Consider the following 17,429-nt stretch of genomic DNA (forward strand, 5'->3'; position numbering starts at 1 on the left):
GGAACTGTTTAACTCCCACCTGAATCGGGCTTGCTTGCAGGTAGAATGTGCCTTTGGCTGTCTGAAGGGCAGATTTAGATTCCTGCTCACTCTGCTGGACATGGAGGAATGCAACATCCCCGAAGTGGTTGCTGCCTGTTGTGTACTGCACAACCTAATGGAGAGGAGATGGGAGGCCTTCCTCCCAGGATTGGGGACATGAGCTGATGTGGAGGGGAGGCAGTTTGAGCAGCCCCGGACAACTGCCATCTACCAAGCCCACCAGTCAGGACTGCACATTCAGGAACCCCTGAGGGAGAAATTCTCGCAAGGAGCCCAATGAGTTTCCCCAGGGCCTTCCAAATGTGGTTTTCCCCATCCCCCCAGTGCCTTCCCCCCAAAACCCCTCCCTGTCCCACATTGCACACATTCACAGAAAACGGAGGCAGGTGTTCTTGACAATATGTGTACAGTTTATTGCACTGTTGATTGTCCCAAAACCTATACAACTGTTTTGTAAAGAAAAAACAACTTTTGGTTAACAAAGTGAAGTGCTTCTCTTACTGACTCTCACAGGTGGGAAGGGGGATATAAACCTGAGAGGGAAAAGGGCTGACGGTGCTGCCTGGATGAAGAGCCCCTGCCACTTTGGCTGTGGGGGCCTGCTTGGAGATGGCTGTGCATGCAGGCTGGGACAGTAAGGGGCTGGGCAGAAGGTGGGGCTGCACCTGGGTCTGGGATGGAAGGAGGTGAGGTGGGGGCAGGGGATAAGGAAGGGGCAGGCTGAGCAGGAGGAGCAGGAACAGGCACAGGACTGGGGAAGTGATGCATTAACAGGTGTGTTGTGAGCAAGACACAAGAAGTCATTCTTCTGCTCTACTCTGCGCTGGTTAGGCCTCAGTTGGAGTATTGTGTCCAATTCTGGACACCGCATTTCAAGAAAGATGTGGAGAAATTAGAGAGAAGAGTCCAGAGAAGATCAACAAGAATGATTAAAGGTCTAGAGAACATGACCTATGAAGGAAGGATGAAAGAACTGGGTTTGTTTAGTTTGGAAAAGAGAAGATTGAGGGGGGACATGATAGCAGTTTTCAGATATCTAAAAGGGTGTCATAAGGAGGAGGGAGAAAACTTGTTCATCTTGGCCTCTGAGGATTGAACAAGAAGCAATGGGCTTAAACTACAGCAAGGGAGGTTTAGGTTGGACGTTAGGAAAAAGTTCCTAACTGTCAGGGTGGTTAAACACTGGAATAAACTGCCCAGGGAGGGTGTGGAATCTCCATCTGTGGAGATATTTATGAATAGGTTAGATAAATGTCTATTAGGAATGGTCTAGACAATACTGAGTCCTGCCATGAGGGCAGGGGACTGGACTCAATGACCTCTCGAGGTCCCTTCCAGTCCTAGTATTCTATGATTCTATAAAGGCCATTGCCTCCCAGATAGCAGCGCAAAATGTAGTGTGCTGCTGGACAAATGCATCCAGCAAGAGACTGCGCCACTCTGCTTCTGCCTGCATCCTCTGTGTAAATGTGTCCTGCATCCCTTGCAGGACCGACATGTGCAGGCGCACCAGGTCCAAATATATCCAGTGCTGACAGGTTCCCTGCAGCTGTCTGGGTGGTGAGACAGGTGTGGTACTCACCTCCTGGATAGCTGGTCCGGCTGTGGGGGAAAAATAGGGAAAAGTAATCACTCATGCATGCTCACACTTTCCCTGAGAGGGCATGTCCTCCTTCTCAGCAGTCATTGCCTGTCCTAGGATCAGGGGATGCTCATGTGGTCTCAGCAAGGCATGGTGTGGCCTGGTCAGCAGCCACGGCCTCTCTGCAGCCCAGAAGGTGTTCAGGCCACCATCTTGTCCTCCCCCCCTCCACACACACACCATGGCCAAGCAACACAGACAAGTGTCAGGCCACAGTTGGGGTTCCCACAGGTTGCTGAGAGTCCTGAAGTTGTGTGGAAATTTGAGGGTCACCAACCCATGCCTGCACCTGGCATCAATGTCTGCAGGAGCAGGTAGTGCCTCTCACCCATGAGGGTACAGGGGTAGGACAGCCCTCCCTGTGGTCAGCCATGTGTGAGGCCCCCCAGGCTGTGATCAGCATGACACCGTCACAGTACTGCACCACTTTGCTCCCGCCTCCCCTGCCCTGTGTGTGTTGGATCCTCACAGCACTCACCTGATGTTCCCTCCCCGGTGTCCGAAGCTGTCTGGAAGGCCCCCTACGTCTCGGGGACCAGCTCCAGGGTGAGGTCTCGGGGACCAGCTCCTGGTGTCTTCCTCCTCCTCCTCTTGGAGCTGCTGGTCCTGTGGGGTGTCATCCTGGAGCTGCAGCTGCTGCTGCACAGGTGTCTCCATCCCGGACTCCACAACCTTCTCTGGAGACAGGGGTTCCCCTGCCCCCAGGATCCAGTCCATAATATGCTCAGCACTGTGGTGCTTCCCCAGAGTGGGAGCTGCGCTCACAGGCCCTAACATACCCCTGCCGCAGCTCCTTCACTTTGGCTATGACCTAGTCTAGAGTGCGGGGTGGGAGGCCTTCCTTAGCAAGACCATCAGCCATTCTGGCTTAAATGTCCGCATTCCTCCTCCTGGACTGCAGGGCCTGAAAAGACTCCTCCTCAGACCAGAGCTCCAAGAGGGCTATGAGCTCAGGATCAGACCAGGAGGGTGCCCAGCATTTGGTGCCCCTGGCTTGCTGCGGGGATGTATCCCTGGAAGGGCCAGGGAGGATCTCGGGGGGCTTGTCCCTGGGACATGGCTCTGAGTGGCCCTACCAGGAAGAGCTGAGTAGTCAGGGTCCTGCTTGGAGCTGGCTTGCTGCCACAATGCTACTCTTGGGTGCCTGTGCCTTTAAAAGATAGCTACAGGCAGGAACAATAGAGGTGAAAGGTCTGACAGGAGTATCCACCAGAGCTTCTTCCTGGAGGCCTTTATTTTCAAAATAAATTCTTCCCAGAGTCCACATATACCTTTTTTCGACAGATCTGTCGAAAAATAGCATTCTTCTTCGTAAAACGAGGTTTACCGCCGTGGACAAAACTGCTGCATTCTTTCGATTTACTGTCGACAGAACACGGCGGCAGTCTAGACGCAGGTAAAGATTTTTTGAAAAAAGGCCATTTTTTTTCTAAAAAATCCCTGGAGTCTAGACACACCCTAACTAGTGCCAGTATATACTTGTATAACAATATCCTTTTAAATGTACCGTCCAGTTTACACTGAACAAAGTTTACACTGAACAGTCACTCTGGCACTGCTGAAAACTTTACCCTTATTTTTAAAAGTGTGACATGGTATTTTAATAGAAAACATAAACAGTAGCATCTACTAACAGATGTTTACCATTCCTTCTGATCACTTGTGACTTTGAATCATGTTTTTTTTCCCCTTTAAATAACTGTCTTTGTTAGCAAATAGTTGAAAGCATTATATCTAAACCAATCTATTCCTTAGTTTAGATACAGGCATTTTCTATGGTCTTTATTTATTTACTAATAAATTTACATTTGTATTATCAGGGCTAGACAGACCTCTGTTTCTACTCGCCCGTGGCGAGTAAATTTCAGCTGGTCACTCCGTGTGCCCCATTCACCGGCGCTGCGCACATGCATGGTGCGGAGCTGGCGAGTAGCTCTCGCTGCAGTTTGTCGAGCCCTGTCTATTATCATGCTTATAGGGAAAAACCAACAGCCACCAATCCTGCTCTTTACCATTAAGTGCTTTTCTTATGAACAAGCAAATTTATTTCAGTGTTTGACCCCTTGAAAACTTCAGAGGGGGAGCTGAGTTAGTCTGAAACAGAAAAAACTTAAAAAACAACTAAGGGTATGTCTACACTACAACGTTAATTCGAACTAACTTAGTTCGAATTAATTAATTCGAACTAAGCTAATTCGAACTAACGGATCCAGACTAAAAAACTAGTTCGAATTAGCGTTTTGCTAATTCGAACTAGCATGTCCACATTGAGTGGACCCTGAACCGGGCTTAAGGATGGCCTGAAGCAGTGCCGGCAGGGCATCGGAGAAGAACTTAGAGCGTGGAGATGCTGACTCAGGCTAGCTGAGGGCTGTGCTTAAAGGGTCCCGCCCTCCACCCCGGACAGACAGTTCTCAGGGGTGCCCTGCTTGCAAAGCAGTCCTGCCTTGGAGTGCCCGGACTACCCACACTGGGCACATCACACCACTCGGCCATCAGCCCGGTTGCACTTGCCGCAGGCTGCCATCTGGGGAGAGGGGGCAATTGGGGGGCTGCAGGAGAGCTTCCACCCCCAGAAGCCCGCAGAGCCAGCCCAGTCCTCCCCATTGGGGGCTCGTACCCCATTCCTCCCTCACCTCCTTCCACTTACCCTTCCCTAGCCCCTCTTCTTGATGTACAAAATAAAGATAACGTGTCTTCCAAAGTGGAATCTGTCTTTATTGAACAAAACTGGGGGGGTATGTCTACACTACCCCACTAGTTCGAACAAGCGGGGTAATGTAGGCATACCACTCTTGCAAATGAAGCCCGGGATTTGAATTTCCCGGGCTTCATTTGCATAAGCGGGGAGCCGCCATTTTTAAAACCCCGCTGGTTCGAACCCCGTGCAGTGCGGCTACACGGGGCTCGAACTAGGTAGTTCGGACTAGGCTTCCTATTCTGAACTACCAGTGTACCGGTGTACGAGGTGTACCGGTAGTTCGGAATAGGAAGCCTAGTCCGAACTACCTAGTTCGAGCCCCGTGTAGCCGCGCTGCACGGGGTTCGAACCAGCGAGGTTTTAAAAATGGCGGCTCCCTGCTTATGCAAATGAAGCCCGGGAAATTGAAATCCTGGGCTTCATTTGCAAGTGCGGTATGCCAACATTACCCTCCTAGTTCGAACTAGGAGGGTAGTGTAGACATACCCGGGGAGACTGGGAAAAGGAGGTGGGAGCGGGGAAGAGAGACGGGGGGAGAGGGGAGGGCAACTAAAATGATCAGGGGTTGGGAACAGATCCCATATGAAGAGATGCTAAAGAGACTGGGACTTTTCAGCTTAGAAAAGAGGAGACGGAGAGGGGACAGGATAGAGGTCTCTAAAAGCATGAGTGGGGTGGAGAGGGTGCATACAGAAAAGTTCTTCATTAGTTCCCATAAAGAAGGACTAGAGGACACCAAAGGAAAGGAATGAGTAGCAGGCTTCAAACTAGTAAGAGAAAGTTGTTCTTCACAAAGCAAAGAGTCAACCTGTGGAACTCCTTGCTGCAGGAGGCTGTGAAGGCTAGAACTAGAACAGAGTTTAAAGAGAAGTGAGATAAAGTTATGGAGGTTGGGTCCATGGAGTGGTATTAGCCAGGGGGTAGGAGTGGTGTCCCTGTCCAAAGTTTGTGGAAGGCTGGAGAGGGATGGCACAAGACAAATGGCTTGGTCACTGTCTTTGGTCCATCCCCTCCAGGGTCCCTAGGGTGGGCCACTGTCGGCAGACAGGCTACTGGGCTAGATGGACCTTTGGTCTGACCCAGTATGGCCATTCTAAGCTTAGGGCTCAGGGTCGGGGATCATAGTGGACCACCTTGATTTTCATGCACACCTGCTCCTGGGTGGCCAGGCTGGCAGCTCTCCTGCCCTAGATGGCCACTTTCCTGTGCCTAGTGCGGAGGTCGTGGACGAGGTCCACGATGTCTGCACTAGACCAGGCGGGTGCCCACCTCTTGCAGTCCCGGGCAAGCTCCCAGGAGCCACCAACCTGGTCCCGGGAAGAGGGGGAGGGCTGGGGGGCATCGGATGGCTGGCTCGAGCCGTGCCAGGTGCAGGGTCTGCTGGCTGGGTGCTGGCAGGCTTGCACCTGCCACGGGCACCGTAGCCAGCCCGTGCCCCTTTAAGGGCTCCGGGGCCGGGAGGGGGGCAGAAGAGTTTCCCTGGTGTTGGCCAGAGTGGCCACCAGGGAAACCTGGGGAGGGCTAGCCTCCCACTAGTTCGAATTAAGGGGCTACACACTTAATTCGAACTAGCTTGTTCGAACTAGGCTTAATCCTCGTAAAATGAGGTTTTCCTAGTTCGAACTAAGCGCTCCGTTAGTTCGATTTAAATTCGAACTAACGGAGCGCTAGTGTAGCACCTATGAAAGTTAGTTCGAACTAACGGACGTTAGTTCGAACTAACTTTGTAGTGTAGACATACCCTAATAGTCTAATAGCACCTTAAAAACTAACAAAACAAATAGATGGTATCATGAGCTTTCATGGGTGCAACCCACTTCTTCACATGACTGGAATATTAAAAGTCCAGATCCAAGAATAAATAAGGGAAGGGGGTGAGGAGGGAAAAAAAAGAGAGAGAAAAGAGGCAGATAAGAACAATTAGCATCTCCACTGGTTGGTTGGTTGGTTAAGTCATTAGGATGTGAAAGGTTGTGTGCCAGCCAGCTGATGTCCCTGTTATTCCATTTGCATAAGAATTAAACTTGTAAATGAAGGCCATCAAAAGTACACAAAAGGTGAGAATATAGGGATACATGATTTTACTTCCCAAGGAGTTTCTCTTTGCCAGTGTTGAATCAGGGAAGCTCTCTCGTTCAAATTTCAGTACCATTTTAAATAAACTTCTCCTTGTTGTCTGGTAAGGAAAGACATCCTTGAAAGGAATCCAGCTTTTTTTCAGCAATCTGCTGTTTATTATCTCAAGTTCAAAAACTTGCCTGGCTCTTTAGTATCCAGTAACAGTATTATGCAATGCAAGAGTGCTGATGGGGAAGGTTTAAAATTTACTTACTGGGGAAAGTTGGAGTAGCAGTGAGGAAAGTGTACAATCTGTGGAAACTTGGTTCTCAATCTATTTCTCAAACTTATAAAATGGATGTCACCCAGTAGTTATTGTACAGCTTTAGTTTGGCTCTGAAGATGTATGATGATATGGACTTATACACATCCCTAGCATTACCAGTACTGTCAATCGTCAAGCAAATTACTGTTATTCTCAAACACTGGGAAGAGCTTCTTATTCTAGAGTTACAGTAATTTGCTTGACAATTTCTTTGCATGCCCGAGGTTAATGTCATATCCACTACTTTTGTAAAGAGAAAAATAGCTCTTCTGTAAAAATAATGTATAAACAATAAATGACTCAGTAGTCTATGCAGGCGCTTAAAGTAAAACAGCATACATTTTGCTCAGCCTCACAGGCTTAAAGTTCAGAAGACCAGAGGCATTTCTCACCATGGCTAAACTGTGAAATGTAGTTTTTAAGAAAGTTTTCAATTACAATTGGCATTTTTAAGCTACAGGCTGTCAACTTGCTAAAAAGATTTTTGTTTTATATTGGAAGCATAACCTTTGCAAGTGAAACAAAAGACAGTACTATGCAAGTGAGTGTTAGCAACTTCCATATCTACATTAGGTCTGGATTCTGATATCCTCATGCATACTACCTTATTCAGTGAATAGTGCTACTGAAATTAAATGGGAGAAAATATTCAACCACTGTAAGGGAATTGGAGGTTGCCCTTAATATACAGATATAGACACGGATATATCTTGCAGTCTTAAAATAATAATAGTTCTATATAAATGTTCCATATTTAAATACGGAAGTAGTCTTTTGACAGTTGGGCTGATATCAGCCATTGTTGAAAACAGGATTCTAGGCTAGACAGACTAGTGATCTGATTCAGTATGGCAATTCCTAGACTATCATTAAAGCAGATGAAAAATCATTGTAATAATGCTTTGCACTGTTACAATCCTCAAATCTCAAAGCATGGAATTTTTCATGTGTGATATGGGAGGTATTATCATCCCTGGCTTAGGATACTACAGCACAAATGTTGACATTCATACTTTTAAGAACGGCCACTTATTTCACCACATAAATTGTTGGGTGCCCAAATTGAGGTAGCTAATGGATAAGGCTACAATTTAGCCATAGGTATTTTTAGTGAAAAGGGGACAGAGCATGGACAATAAATAAAAATGAATGTCCATGACTTATACTGTAAATACCACTGACTAAATGGCTGCTGTAGGAGGCACCTATGGGGGCTGCTGATGGAGGGGCAGAGCCTGACACAGCACCAGCTGCTGGAGGCCGCCGGAGCAATATGGCTGGCAAAGGGGCTGCTTCAGCAGCAGCCAGTGTGGCTAGCTACAGGGCCAGCTGTTTGAATGGCCCTGGAGTCAGCCACACTTGATCTGGAACAGTAGTCACAGTAGTCCATTTCTGAACCCCCCTGAGGGGGAGTTAGAGGCAGCCTCCCCCCAAGTTGAGAATGGGCCACCCGGCTCTACTGACAAGGATAACTATTGCAGCTTTCTTTTTTTCCACCCCTATCCAGTGTTCCCCTACTTGTCATGGGCTGAAAGTATCCTGCCCTGTGAGGTGAAGATGCTGGTACTGAATTCTATCTACTGGTAGCCAACAGCACAAACAGAGACTGTTACCTCAGTATCCTAGCACCGAGGAAGCACCATTTAGAAATGGTTCAACTTTACTGCTAGGTTGGTCTTTCCTCAAGCACCTATCTCTTCAAAAGTCTGCTGATTCCCAGCTGCCTTAATGTCTGAAATCAGTGCTGGTTTGACCTGGTGGCTGAGAGAACCATAGTACATAGTACACTCGGTAGACTGTGCTGTAACTGAAACCAATGGATTTGAAAATGTAGAAAAACATCCAAAATATTTATAATAAATATAATGGTTATTCCATTGTTTACCAGTGCAATGAAAAGTATGATTAATCACAACCCTTTTAAATCACACAATTCATTGTGCTTAGATTTTTAATTGTTTGACAGCCCTATTAATATGTTATCTTCACAACACAATGTTACAGGTAAGTCTGTGGCAGACATATGAATAAAACTCTACAATCCTGGTTCCCAGGGCTGTGCTTTCAACATATGACTATAATTCCTCTTCAACTTTATAGACACTCCACAGGGCTCCCACAAATGACATCATGTTTCAGGAAGATGGCTGCCTCTAGCACTAGCCTTCGAAATGCCAACTTAATTAAAGAGGTTTCTGGAAAAAAATACATTTTCAACCTTTAATCATAAAAAGACATCCTGTGGGCATTATGTACTTGCAGGGTGTTCTGCTGAGCAAGGCGGGTGCAGTTTTCTATTAAAGAGAATGGTTTGACTCTTATGAGAATTTAGGCCATAAATGTAACTTTTTATTTGTTCTGAGCGGTGCAAAGTGGTGTTTTTTCTAAAAAAAAAAACATGTACAATTTGAACCTGTATAAACCAGAACTCTCTGGTCCACCAGCATCCACTGACCAGCTCTACCCAGGCCAGAATCTACAGCAGGGGCAGCAGACTGGCCTGGGCTGGCAATCCAAGCAAAGCTGGTGGACAGGACCCCAGACGGATGGAAGCAAGGCTGGCAACCCAGCTTTTAATGTAAAACAAAAAACAGAGCCACTCCAGGGGACTGGCATCCGAGGGAGGAGGGATGCAGTTGGGGCTGGGGGTGGAGCCTGGAATTTACCTTCCTTGGTCTGGCAAATTCCCTTGTTTGGGATCTGTCAGGTTCCAAGGTGCTTGACAAGGGAGGTCCAACCTGTATATTATAGCATCATCAAATATCACATATAATGATAGAGATCAAAGGCCTAACCCTGCAGCTTTTGCACACGCTAATCTCCAAGATTGTCCTTTGGTAACACTGTATTAATTATTATTTATTACTAAAAGTATTATTGTAGGATCTATAATCCCTAGTCATGTATCAGGGCCTCCTTGAGCTAGGCACTTCACAAACATAGAAAACAAACACCATCCCTGGTCCAAAAGGCTTACAATATAAGACAAGAGACAATAGATGGATATGGACAGACAGGAAAGTACAAGTAAACAACGAGAGAATAGGAGTGGGCCCTTGATAGCTAAGCATATACTTCACTGTGGATCAGGTATAGTCGTCAAAACAACAAGGCTGACCCAAAAAATCTCTCTCTGCAGATGCTGCTCCACTTTAGAAATTGAGAATAAATTGGAAAGAAAGGTTTTTTGGGGAAATAACTACACAGAATGATCCTGGGGTTCCCAGTTTATTAGTTCTCAGTGATTCCATTGCAAATCCATTTACTTCTAGCTTTCATTCCAATTCCCCCTCAGACTCTGTGTTCTGTCTGGCTCATACAAGAGCACCAACAGCCATCACACAGTTGAGGTGTCTTACAAGTACAGCAAAGTGAAAGTGGCAGAATGAACTCCATCTGGATTATGGACAATTATGTGAAAAAAATGGGAAAATCCAACTTAACTCTCTGACCTCAGGTTGATTTTCCCTGGTAGAAAAACAAAACTAAACTCAAAGTGTATATATTGTGACCATTAGACAGGGAAACATGGGAGCACCAACAAACAAGATTACCACAACCCCTCTTATTACAGAATAACTTTTCAATCTATACCTATAAATACTTATGAAGCAATCTCAAACACAAAACTCTACTATTAACATCTCACTTCCCACCTGAAATACCTGTACCACTCTTGCACCCATCCTTGTTATCTCATTTTATACCGCTGCTGAATGAGACATTGGCTTTGTGCTACATCAATCCTCCTTTATCGCTTAAGATAAAGCTCACCAAATTTAATTTCACTTGTGATTTTAACAGAATTTGAACCAGTGTCTCCAGAAGGAATGAAAAGTAAATGTACTAATCTACTAGCCACATATTCAGACAAGAAATTAGGATGATAAAGTTGTTACAAGTAAATTGGGATTGTATAAACTGCAATGAATATCCTGCCATTCTAGACACAGAGACTCTGATATCAAAGAACTAAGCATGGTCTATGACCTTAGATAAATTACAATAAATAGATTGCCATGGGAAATGATTGTGTCTTTATACTGGCTATTATTGTGATATATTGTGTCCAAAAACATAAGAATAGTTTGTGAGATGATATTAAAACCTTGTGCAGCTTTAGGAATATGAGCCTTCTACTAACAGTAGTGGACTGGCTAAGCTGACTTAGCCATTGGCACTTACCTGTTGACGTTCTCCCTGGAGAAGTAAACAGTGTATGCCAGGATATTCCCTTTCGCTTCTGCCGGTGGACGCCAGCTGAGACGGACAAATCGACTGGAGACCAAAACAGGGACCACATCTCGGGGAGCAGAGGGAAGGACACTGGAACTTGGGATAGCTGAAGGGGAAGGAGAGGAATCAGTCAGAGAGGTTGGTGGAACAAGGGTTTCAGGGCTGGTGGGAAGCACTGTAGTTGGCACAACTGATGCATTAGAAAACAAAAGGCCAAGATGAAATGGAAGTTTGTGAATAAAATGAATGGGAAGAGGGGGGGGAAAAAGAGAAAATTGACAGTAAAGCCACATTTGAAAAATACAACATTCTGAGCAGGCAACAAACCACAATGTTCAACGTCAACAAGCATAGGACTAAAATGTCTATGTTAGGTGAGCTCCTGTCCTGCTAATATTTGGAGCTTCTCTCATACATATATAATCAGAAAACACTCATAAAATTGCATTAAAAGTGAAAAAAACCAACAAATAATCTGGGAGCACTTTATAGACTAACAAAACATGTACATGGTATCATGAGCTTTCATGGGCATGGTCCAGGTCTTCAGATGACTGCCTGTGCCCATGAAAGCCCATGATATCATCTACATGTTTTGTTATTCTATAAAGTGCTACTAGATTCTTCGTTGTTTTTTCAGTTTACTTGTATAGACTAATTTGGCTACCCCCTGAAGCTTCCAAAAATTGCATTGTTCATGCACCGACTTCTAGTTTTCTGAGAATTTTTTTTTAGCAACTCTTAAAAATTCATTTTCCCTTTGAAACATGCATTTTGGACTGAGAAAGGCAGAAACTAAGAACTTTTCTACAAATTACTTGATGGGTGATTGCTCCCAAGTTCCAATACAATACAAAAAGAGAGAATGGAAACTCAGACTTCAATTTTAACATAAGTATATGTGAGTATCTGTTACTGAGTTAAAAAAAAAAGTCAAACAGCAGGTTTATTAACAGTAAAATGAGCAAATCACTAGGTCAAGTTTTCAGGTTGTGAAATTTACCAAAGTAGTTGTGAGTGTTGAACACAAAATGTTTGTTTGTTTGTTTTTGGCTGCAGTTCCAGCTTCATAGTATTGTAGCATGCATACTCCATAACCAGCATGCATACTCCAAAATCATCTTTCTTCCTTTGTGACCTAATGTGAAGTCCAATGCTTACTCTCACTGACCCGTTGCTGTTACCATGGTCACAGATCCCTTCTCTGTCATCATGGAGATGCATAGCCTTCCATAGAATATCAGCATATTCTTATAACTCTTATGGTTGGTCCACTTTTCTGCTCAAGTGTCGAAAAGGTGTAAGTGGATTATGGAAGGCTCAGGTGTGGTGGGAAAGTGCTCCTGGTGAATAGTGCTAGGGACGGAGCTTTCTTGTGAGCATTTATTACTGGTTTGGTTGTGTTATTTTAAATAATATCAAATACTCACAGAGTAGCAGATGGGCACCTTTTATATGTTTGCAGAAACTCCAATAAGAAAAAAAATAAGTTGGCTCTCCATACTGTAATACATAAATCAGGAGCCTGATGCATGTTACTTAAAAATAGAACGTATCATTTCAAAACAGAAATTTGCCACTCTGAGTGCATCTCAAGAAATAGTGTTTTTTCCCCATAATTGCTCAGCTTTACTGTCCATGAAGCAATAATCCCTATGACCATCAGTAACCTCTTTTTATTTTTTGGTATGTGCTGTGAGTAGTGTTATAGACATTAACTTACACTGTGCTCATTAACAGTTATCTAAATGGCACATAAAGGGCGGCTTGATGGGTTCATAAAAATGCAACAAAAAAGTAATCTTCATTGAATATCAGATCAGCTAATGAGCTTATTTTCCTGTCCTCACTCTCAAATTCTAGAACCCTTGCTGTTAACAAGACATCCAAAATATGGTCACTTCATTTGACTATTTTCATCAGCAGAAATATTATTTTTTATTAAAGACAAAACTCAGTACAGTGGTTTCCATTAAAAAAAGTAGTAATATGGACAATTGTCCTCAGAGGAAGACTTGTGAGACCCATGGAGTTTCCATATGACATTCCTCATGCACCTACATGGTGGGAACAAAAGGCCATAGTCTTGACAGCTCTTGCTACCTGGGGTACATTTCATAATTATTATTATTGAGTATCAGTTCTGTGGTAGTTGCATTTCCTAGAAGTCCCAGTCCTGGATATGGCAGATTTGTGCTAGGAACTGTAAAAAATGTAGAACACAAAGTGCAATTCTCTCCTCTACTCTTAGGGTATGTCTACACTACAAAGTTAATTCGAACTAACAGCCATTAGTTCGAATTAACTTTAATAGACGCTACACATGCAAACTGCTAGTTCGAACTTAATTCGAACTATCAGAGCGCTTAATTCGAACTAGGTAAACCTCATTCTACGAGGACTAACACCTAGTTTGAATTAAGTAGTTTGAATTAAGGGCTGTGTAGCCACTTAATTCGAACTAGTGGGAGGCTAGCCCTTCCCAGCTTCCCCTGGTAGCCACTCTGGGCACAACCAGGGAAACTCTTCTGCCCTCCTCCCGGCCCCAGAGCCCTTAAAGGGGCATGGTGCCACGTGCAAGCCTGCCAGCACCCAGCCAGCAGACCCTGCACCACCCACTGCCACCCAGCCCTCCGCCTCTTCCCGGGACCAGGCTGGTCAGCTCCCAGGAGCCAGCCCAGGGCCGCAAGAGGTGGGTGCCCGCCTGGTCTAGTGCGGAGATCGTGGACCTCATCCAGGTTTGGGAGGAGGCCTCCAACGTCCACGACCTCCTCACTAAGCACAGGAAAATGGCTGTCTAGGGCAGGATAGCTGCCAGCCTGGCCACCAAAGGCCACATGCAAACCCAGGAGCAGGTTTGCATGAAAATCAAGTTGGTCCAGTGAGACCCCTGACCCTGAGTCCTGAGCTTAGAACATAAGAACATAAGAACAGCCGTACTGGGTCAGAACAAAGGTCCATCTAGCCCAGTAGCCTGTCTGCCGACAGCGGCCAACACTAGGTATCCTGGAGGGAATGAACCGAAGACAATGACCAAGTCATTTGTCTCATGCCATCCATCTCCATCCTTCCACAAACGGAGGCCAGGGTCACCATTTCTACCCCCTGGCTAATACCACTCCATGGATCTAACCTCCATGACTTTATCTAACTTCTCTTTAAACTCTTTTATCGTTCTAGCCTTCACAGCCTCCTGTGGCAAGGAGTTCCACAGATTGACTATTTGCTTTGTGAAGAAGAACTTTCTTTTATTAGTCTTAAGTCTGCTACCCATTAATTTCATTTGGTGTCCTCTAGTCCTTATATTATGGGAACTAATGAAGAACTTTTCTTTATGCACCCTCTCTACACACCACTCATGATTTTATAGACCTCTATCATATCCCCCCTCAGTCTCCTCTTTTCTAAGCTGAAAAGTCCCAGGTTCTTTAGCCTCTCTTCATATGGGACCTGTTCCAAACCCCTGATCATTTTAGTTGCCCTTTTCGGAACCCTTTCCAAGGCCAAAACATCTTTTCTGGGGTGAGGAGATCACATCTGTACACAGTACTGAAGTTATGGCGTACCATAGTTTTATACTTCCCCTCCTCCTTCTTCCCCTGGCTTCCCCCTTCCAGCTCCCTCCTCCCAGGTTTCCCCCTCCCCTCTCCCACCCTCTCTCTTCCCTTCTCCCACCTGCTTTTCCCAGTCTCCCCAGAGGTTAATCACACCTCCCACCCCCAGTTTTGTTAAATAAAGAGAGTTTCTATTTGAACACACGTGTCCTTTATTTTGTACATCAGGAAGGGGGGCTAGGGAAGGGTAAGTGGAAGGAAGTGAGGGAGGAATGGGGTACGAGCCCCCGATGGTGAGGACTGGGGTGGCTCTGCGGGCTCTTAGGGGTGGAAGCTCTCCTACAGCCCCCCGATTGACACCCCCGGATGGCAGCCTGCGGCAAGTGCAGCTGGGCTGATGGCTGAGTGCTGTGATGTGCCGAGTGTGGGCACTCAGGGCACTCCAAGTCAGGACTGCTTTGCTGTCCCTCATTGAGTTAGACAAGCAAGCGGGGAACCCTGAGAATTGTCTGTCTGGGGTGGTGGTCGGGTCCCTTTAAGCACAGCCCTCGGCTAGCCTGAGACAGCAGCTCCATGCTCTAAGTCCTAACCTGATGCCCTGCTGGCACTGCTTCCAGCCAGACTTAACTTCGGTTCAGGGTCCACTCAATGTGAACATGCTAGTTCGAATTAGCAAAACGCTAATTCGAACTAGTTTGTAGATCTAGATGCACTAGTTCGAATTAGCTTAGTTCGAATTAACTAATTCGAATTAAGTTAGTTTGAATTAGTGCTGTAGTGTAGACATACCCTTACAGTGGCATAATTCAGTTTGTTACAAGGGACCTACAACAGATTTGCAACACTAACACCATGTCTTCTAGAGACAGAAGATTGACACTGCCAGTATCGATCTTCCAGAGTTAGATTTAGTGGGGCTAGTTAATACCCACTACATCTCAGAGGAGCAAAGGATGCCGTGGGAAGCATTTTTTCCTGTTTACCTCCTGCTTTGGAGAAAGTGTGGAAATTTGAATCAAGATAAGTCTACACCAGCTATGTAATTAAAGTAAATGGAGTTGCATATCTTCATTCAACCTCCCCCATTACTGTAGATCAGGTCTGAGAGAGATTCTGACTTTTGGTCTAATTTTATATCAATCCCAATGCCACAGACCTTAATCAGTACACTTTTATCTGCCTAGTAGACCCAGACATCTAAAAATAAAGTTACACCCTGATTAAAATCATAACAAGTATCTCCTGTCCTTCTTTTAGTATAGCCAGCAATGGGATTGACACTGGAATCTCTATATTCTGCACTCATCCTGTCCCATTCACGAGGGGCTCCATATGAAAAAATAGAATACATAGATATTAGGATTATTAAATAATAAGGATATGGAGCATGGCTCACAGAGGAAGCTCTAATACCCAAAATGCCTCTTGTAACTGTGGCTTTAGACACTTCTGCCAAAATTGAATGAAAATTGCTGCTTTCTTACATATACTAAGAAAAGACCTGACTTACTACAACTGACTTATTATATTTATCTCATGGATTTGATCTGTCAGGGCACAAACACAACAATCTTAAAAAATAAAAAAAAATGTATACAGGGGAGAGATATTGGTGATTAGATCATAACCGCAGTATCTCTCCTCTTTTGAAATAGTGTTATTAAATACTAAGAAGAGTTGGCATGCTGTGTATAGTGAGATGTGAAATGAATGCAGTGGGAATGTATATTAATTACAAGGAGGGTGCAATACATCCAGGAAGATACACCTGTAAAAGTTTTATGTGTGCAAGGGGGAGGTGAGATCTGGATGCAAATCCTAGTAAAATGATCAGTAAAAATAAGTCTGGTAACCTCTTCACAATCCCTAGAGGACATCTGTCCACATCTCTATCACACAGCTTGCACAGATCAGTATGATTAGCAGCTACAGATGTGAAAGAAGATTTACAAAGCTCATGGAAATTTGCAAAAAAAAATAATTTAAATTTTCCTCTGGGATTACATTATTGCTAACATTTTCTTTCAAAAATGTGAAAAGCAAGTTTTTTTCTGGCTTTCTTTCTCCCTTGAAATTGATTTTCTTGTAGCTAAAGCATGCATGTAGCTGATCCGGTGACCCTGGCTGTGTGGAAGGAAGAGATCTTTATGTGGAAGCAAAATGCAGGACAATGTAGCACTTTAAAGACTAACAAGATGGTTTATTAGATGATGAGCTTTCGTGGGCCAGACCCACTTCCTCAGTCTGGCCCACGAAAGCTCATCATCTAATAAACCATCTTGTTAGTCTTTAAAGTGCTACATTGTCCTGCATTTTGCTTCAACTACCCCAGACTAACACGGCTACATTTCTATCTTTATGTGGGGACTTTCTTTTTGGTCAGCTCAGTTTTTTCCTAGAACCTTGACTCCTAAGGTAGTGTGGTTTAGTAATAACAAAAAACAGGGCTATGTAGCACTTTAAAGACTAAGGACTAGAATTTAGGAAAGCCAAGTCCTATTCCCCACTCTGCAATAGATCTGTTGTGTGAGCATGTCCTTGGGCAAACTCACTTCAGCTTTCTGTTGTCCTTCCTTCTGTATTCTTCTTGTTTACTTACATGTTAAGATTTTCAGGGCAGAGACAGTCTCTCACTGTATGTCTGTACGGTGCATAGCACAATGTAGCTCTGGTCTCACTTGAGTGTCCAGGGTCTCCCATAATGCAGAGAACAAGCAACCAAAATAGTAACTTCATGGGGGACTAGGGAAAAAGGATGATCTGGCAAATCTCTTGTCCACACTTTAAGCATTTCCTGCCATTGCTGGGTCCTTAGCCTACATCTACAACCATCTTCTCTTTTTCATTCTTTCCTCGCGTCTCTGCTCTGAC

General features: G+C 44.9%; 1 protein-coding gene across 4 annotated transcripts in view; it reads right to left on the bottom strand.

Annotated features, from left to right (window-relative positions):
• DCC (DCC netrin 1 receptor) overlaps positions 1-17,429 on the bottom strand; it is a 999,406-nt gene that overhangs the window by 289,637 nt on the left and 692,340 nt on the right. For all 4 annotated transcript variants that reach the window (XM_075932654.2, XM_075932652.2, XM_075932653.2 and 1 more), the window contains exon 8: positions 10,954-11,110. In XM_075932654.2, coding sequence (XP_075788769.2) covers positions 10,954-11,110 — 157 coding nt within the window. The remainder of the gene's footprint in view (positions 1-10,953; positions 11,111-17,429) is intronic.

Source organism: Pelodiscus sinensis, chromosome 6 (assembly GCF_052426305.1).
Source record: "Pelodiscus sinensis isolate ZL-2025 chromosome 6, ASM5242630v1, whole genome shotgun sequence".
NCBI lineage: Eukaryota > Metazoa > Chordata > Testudines > Trionychidae > Pelodiscus > Pelodiscus sinensis.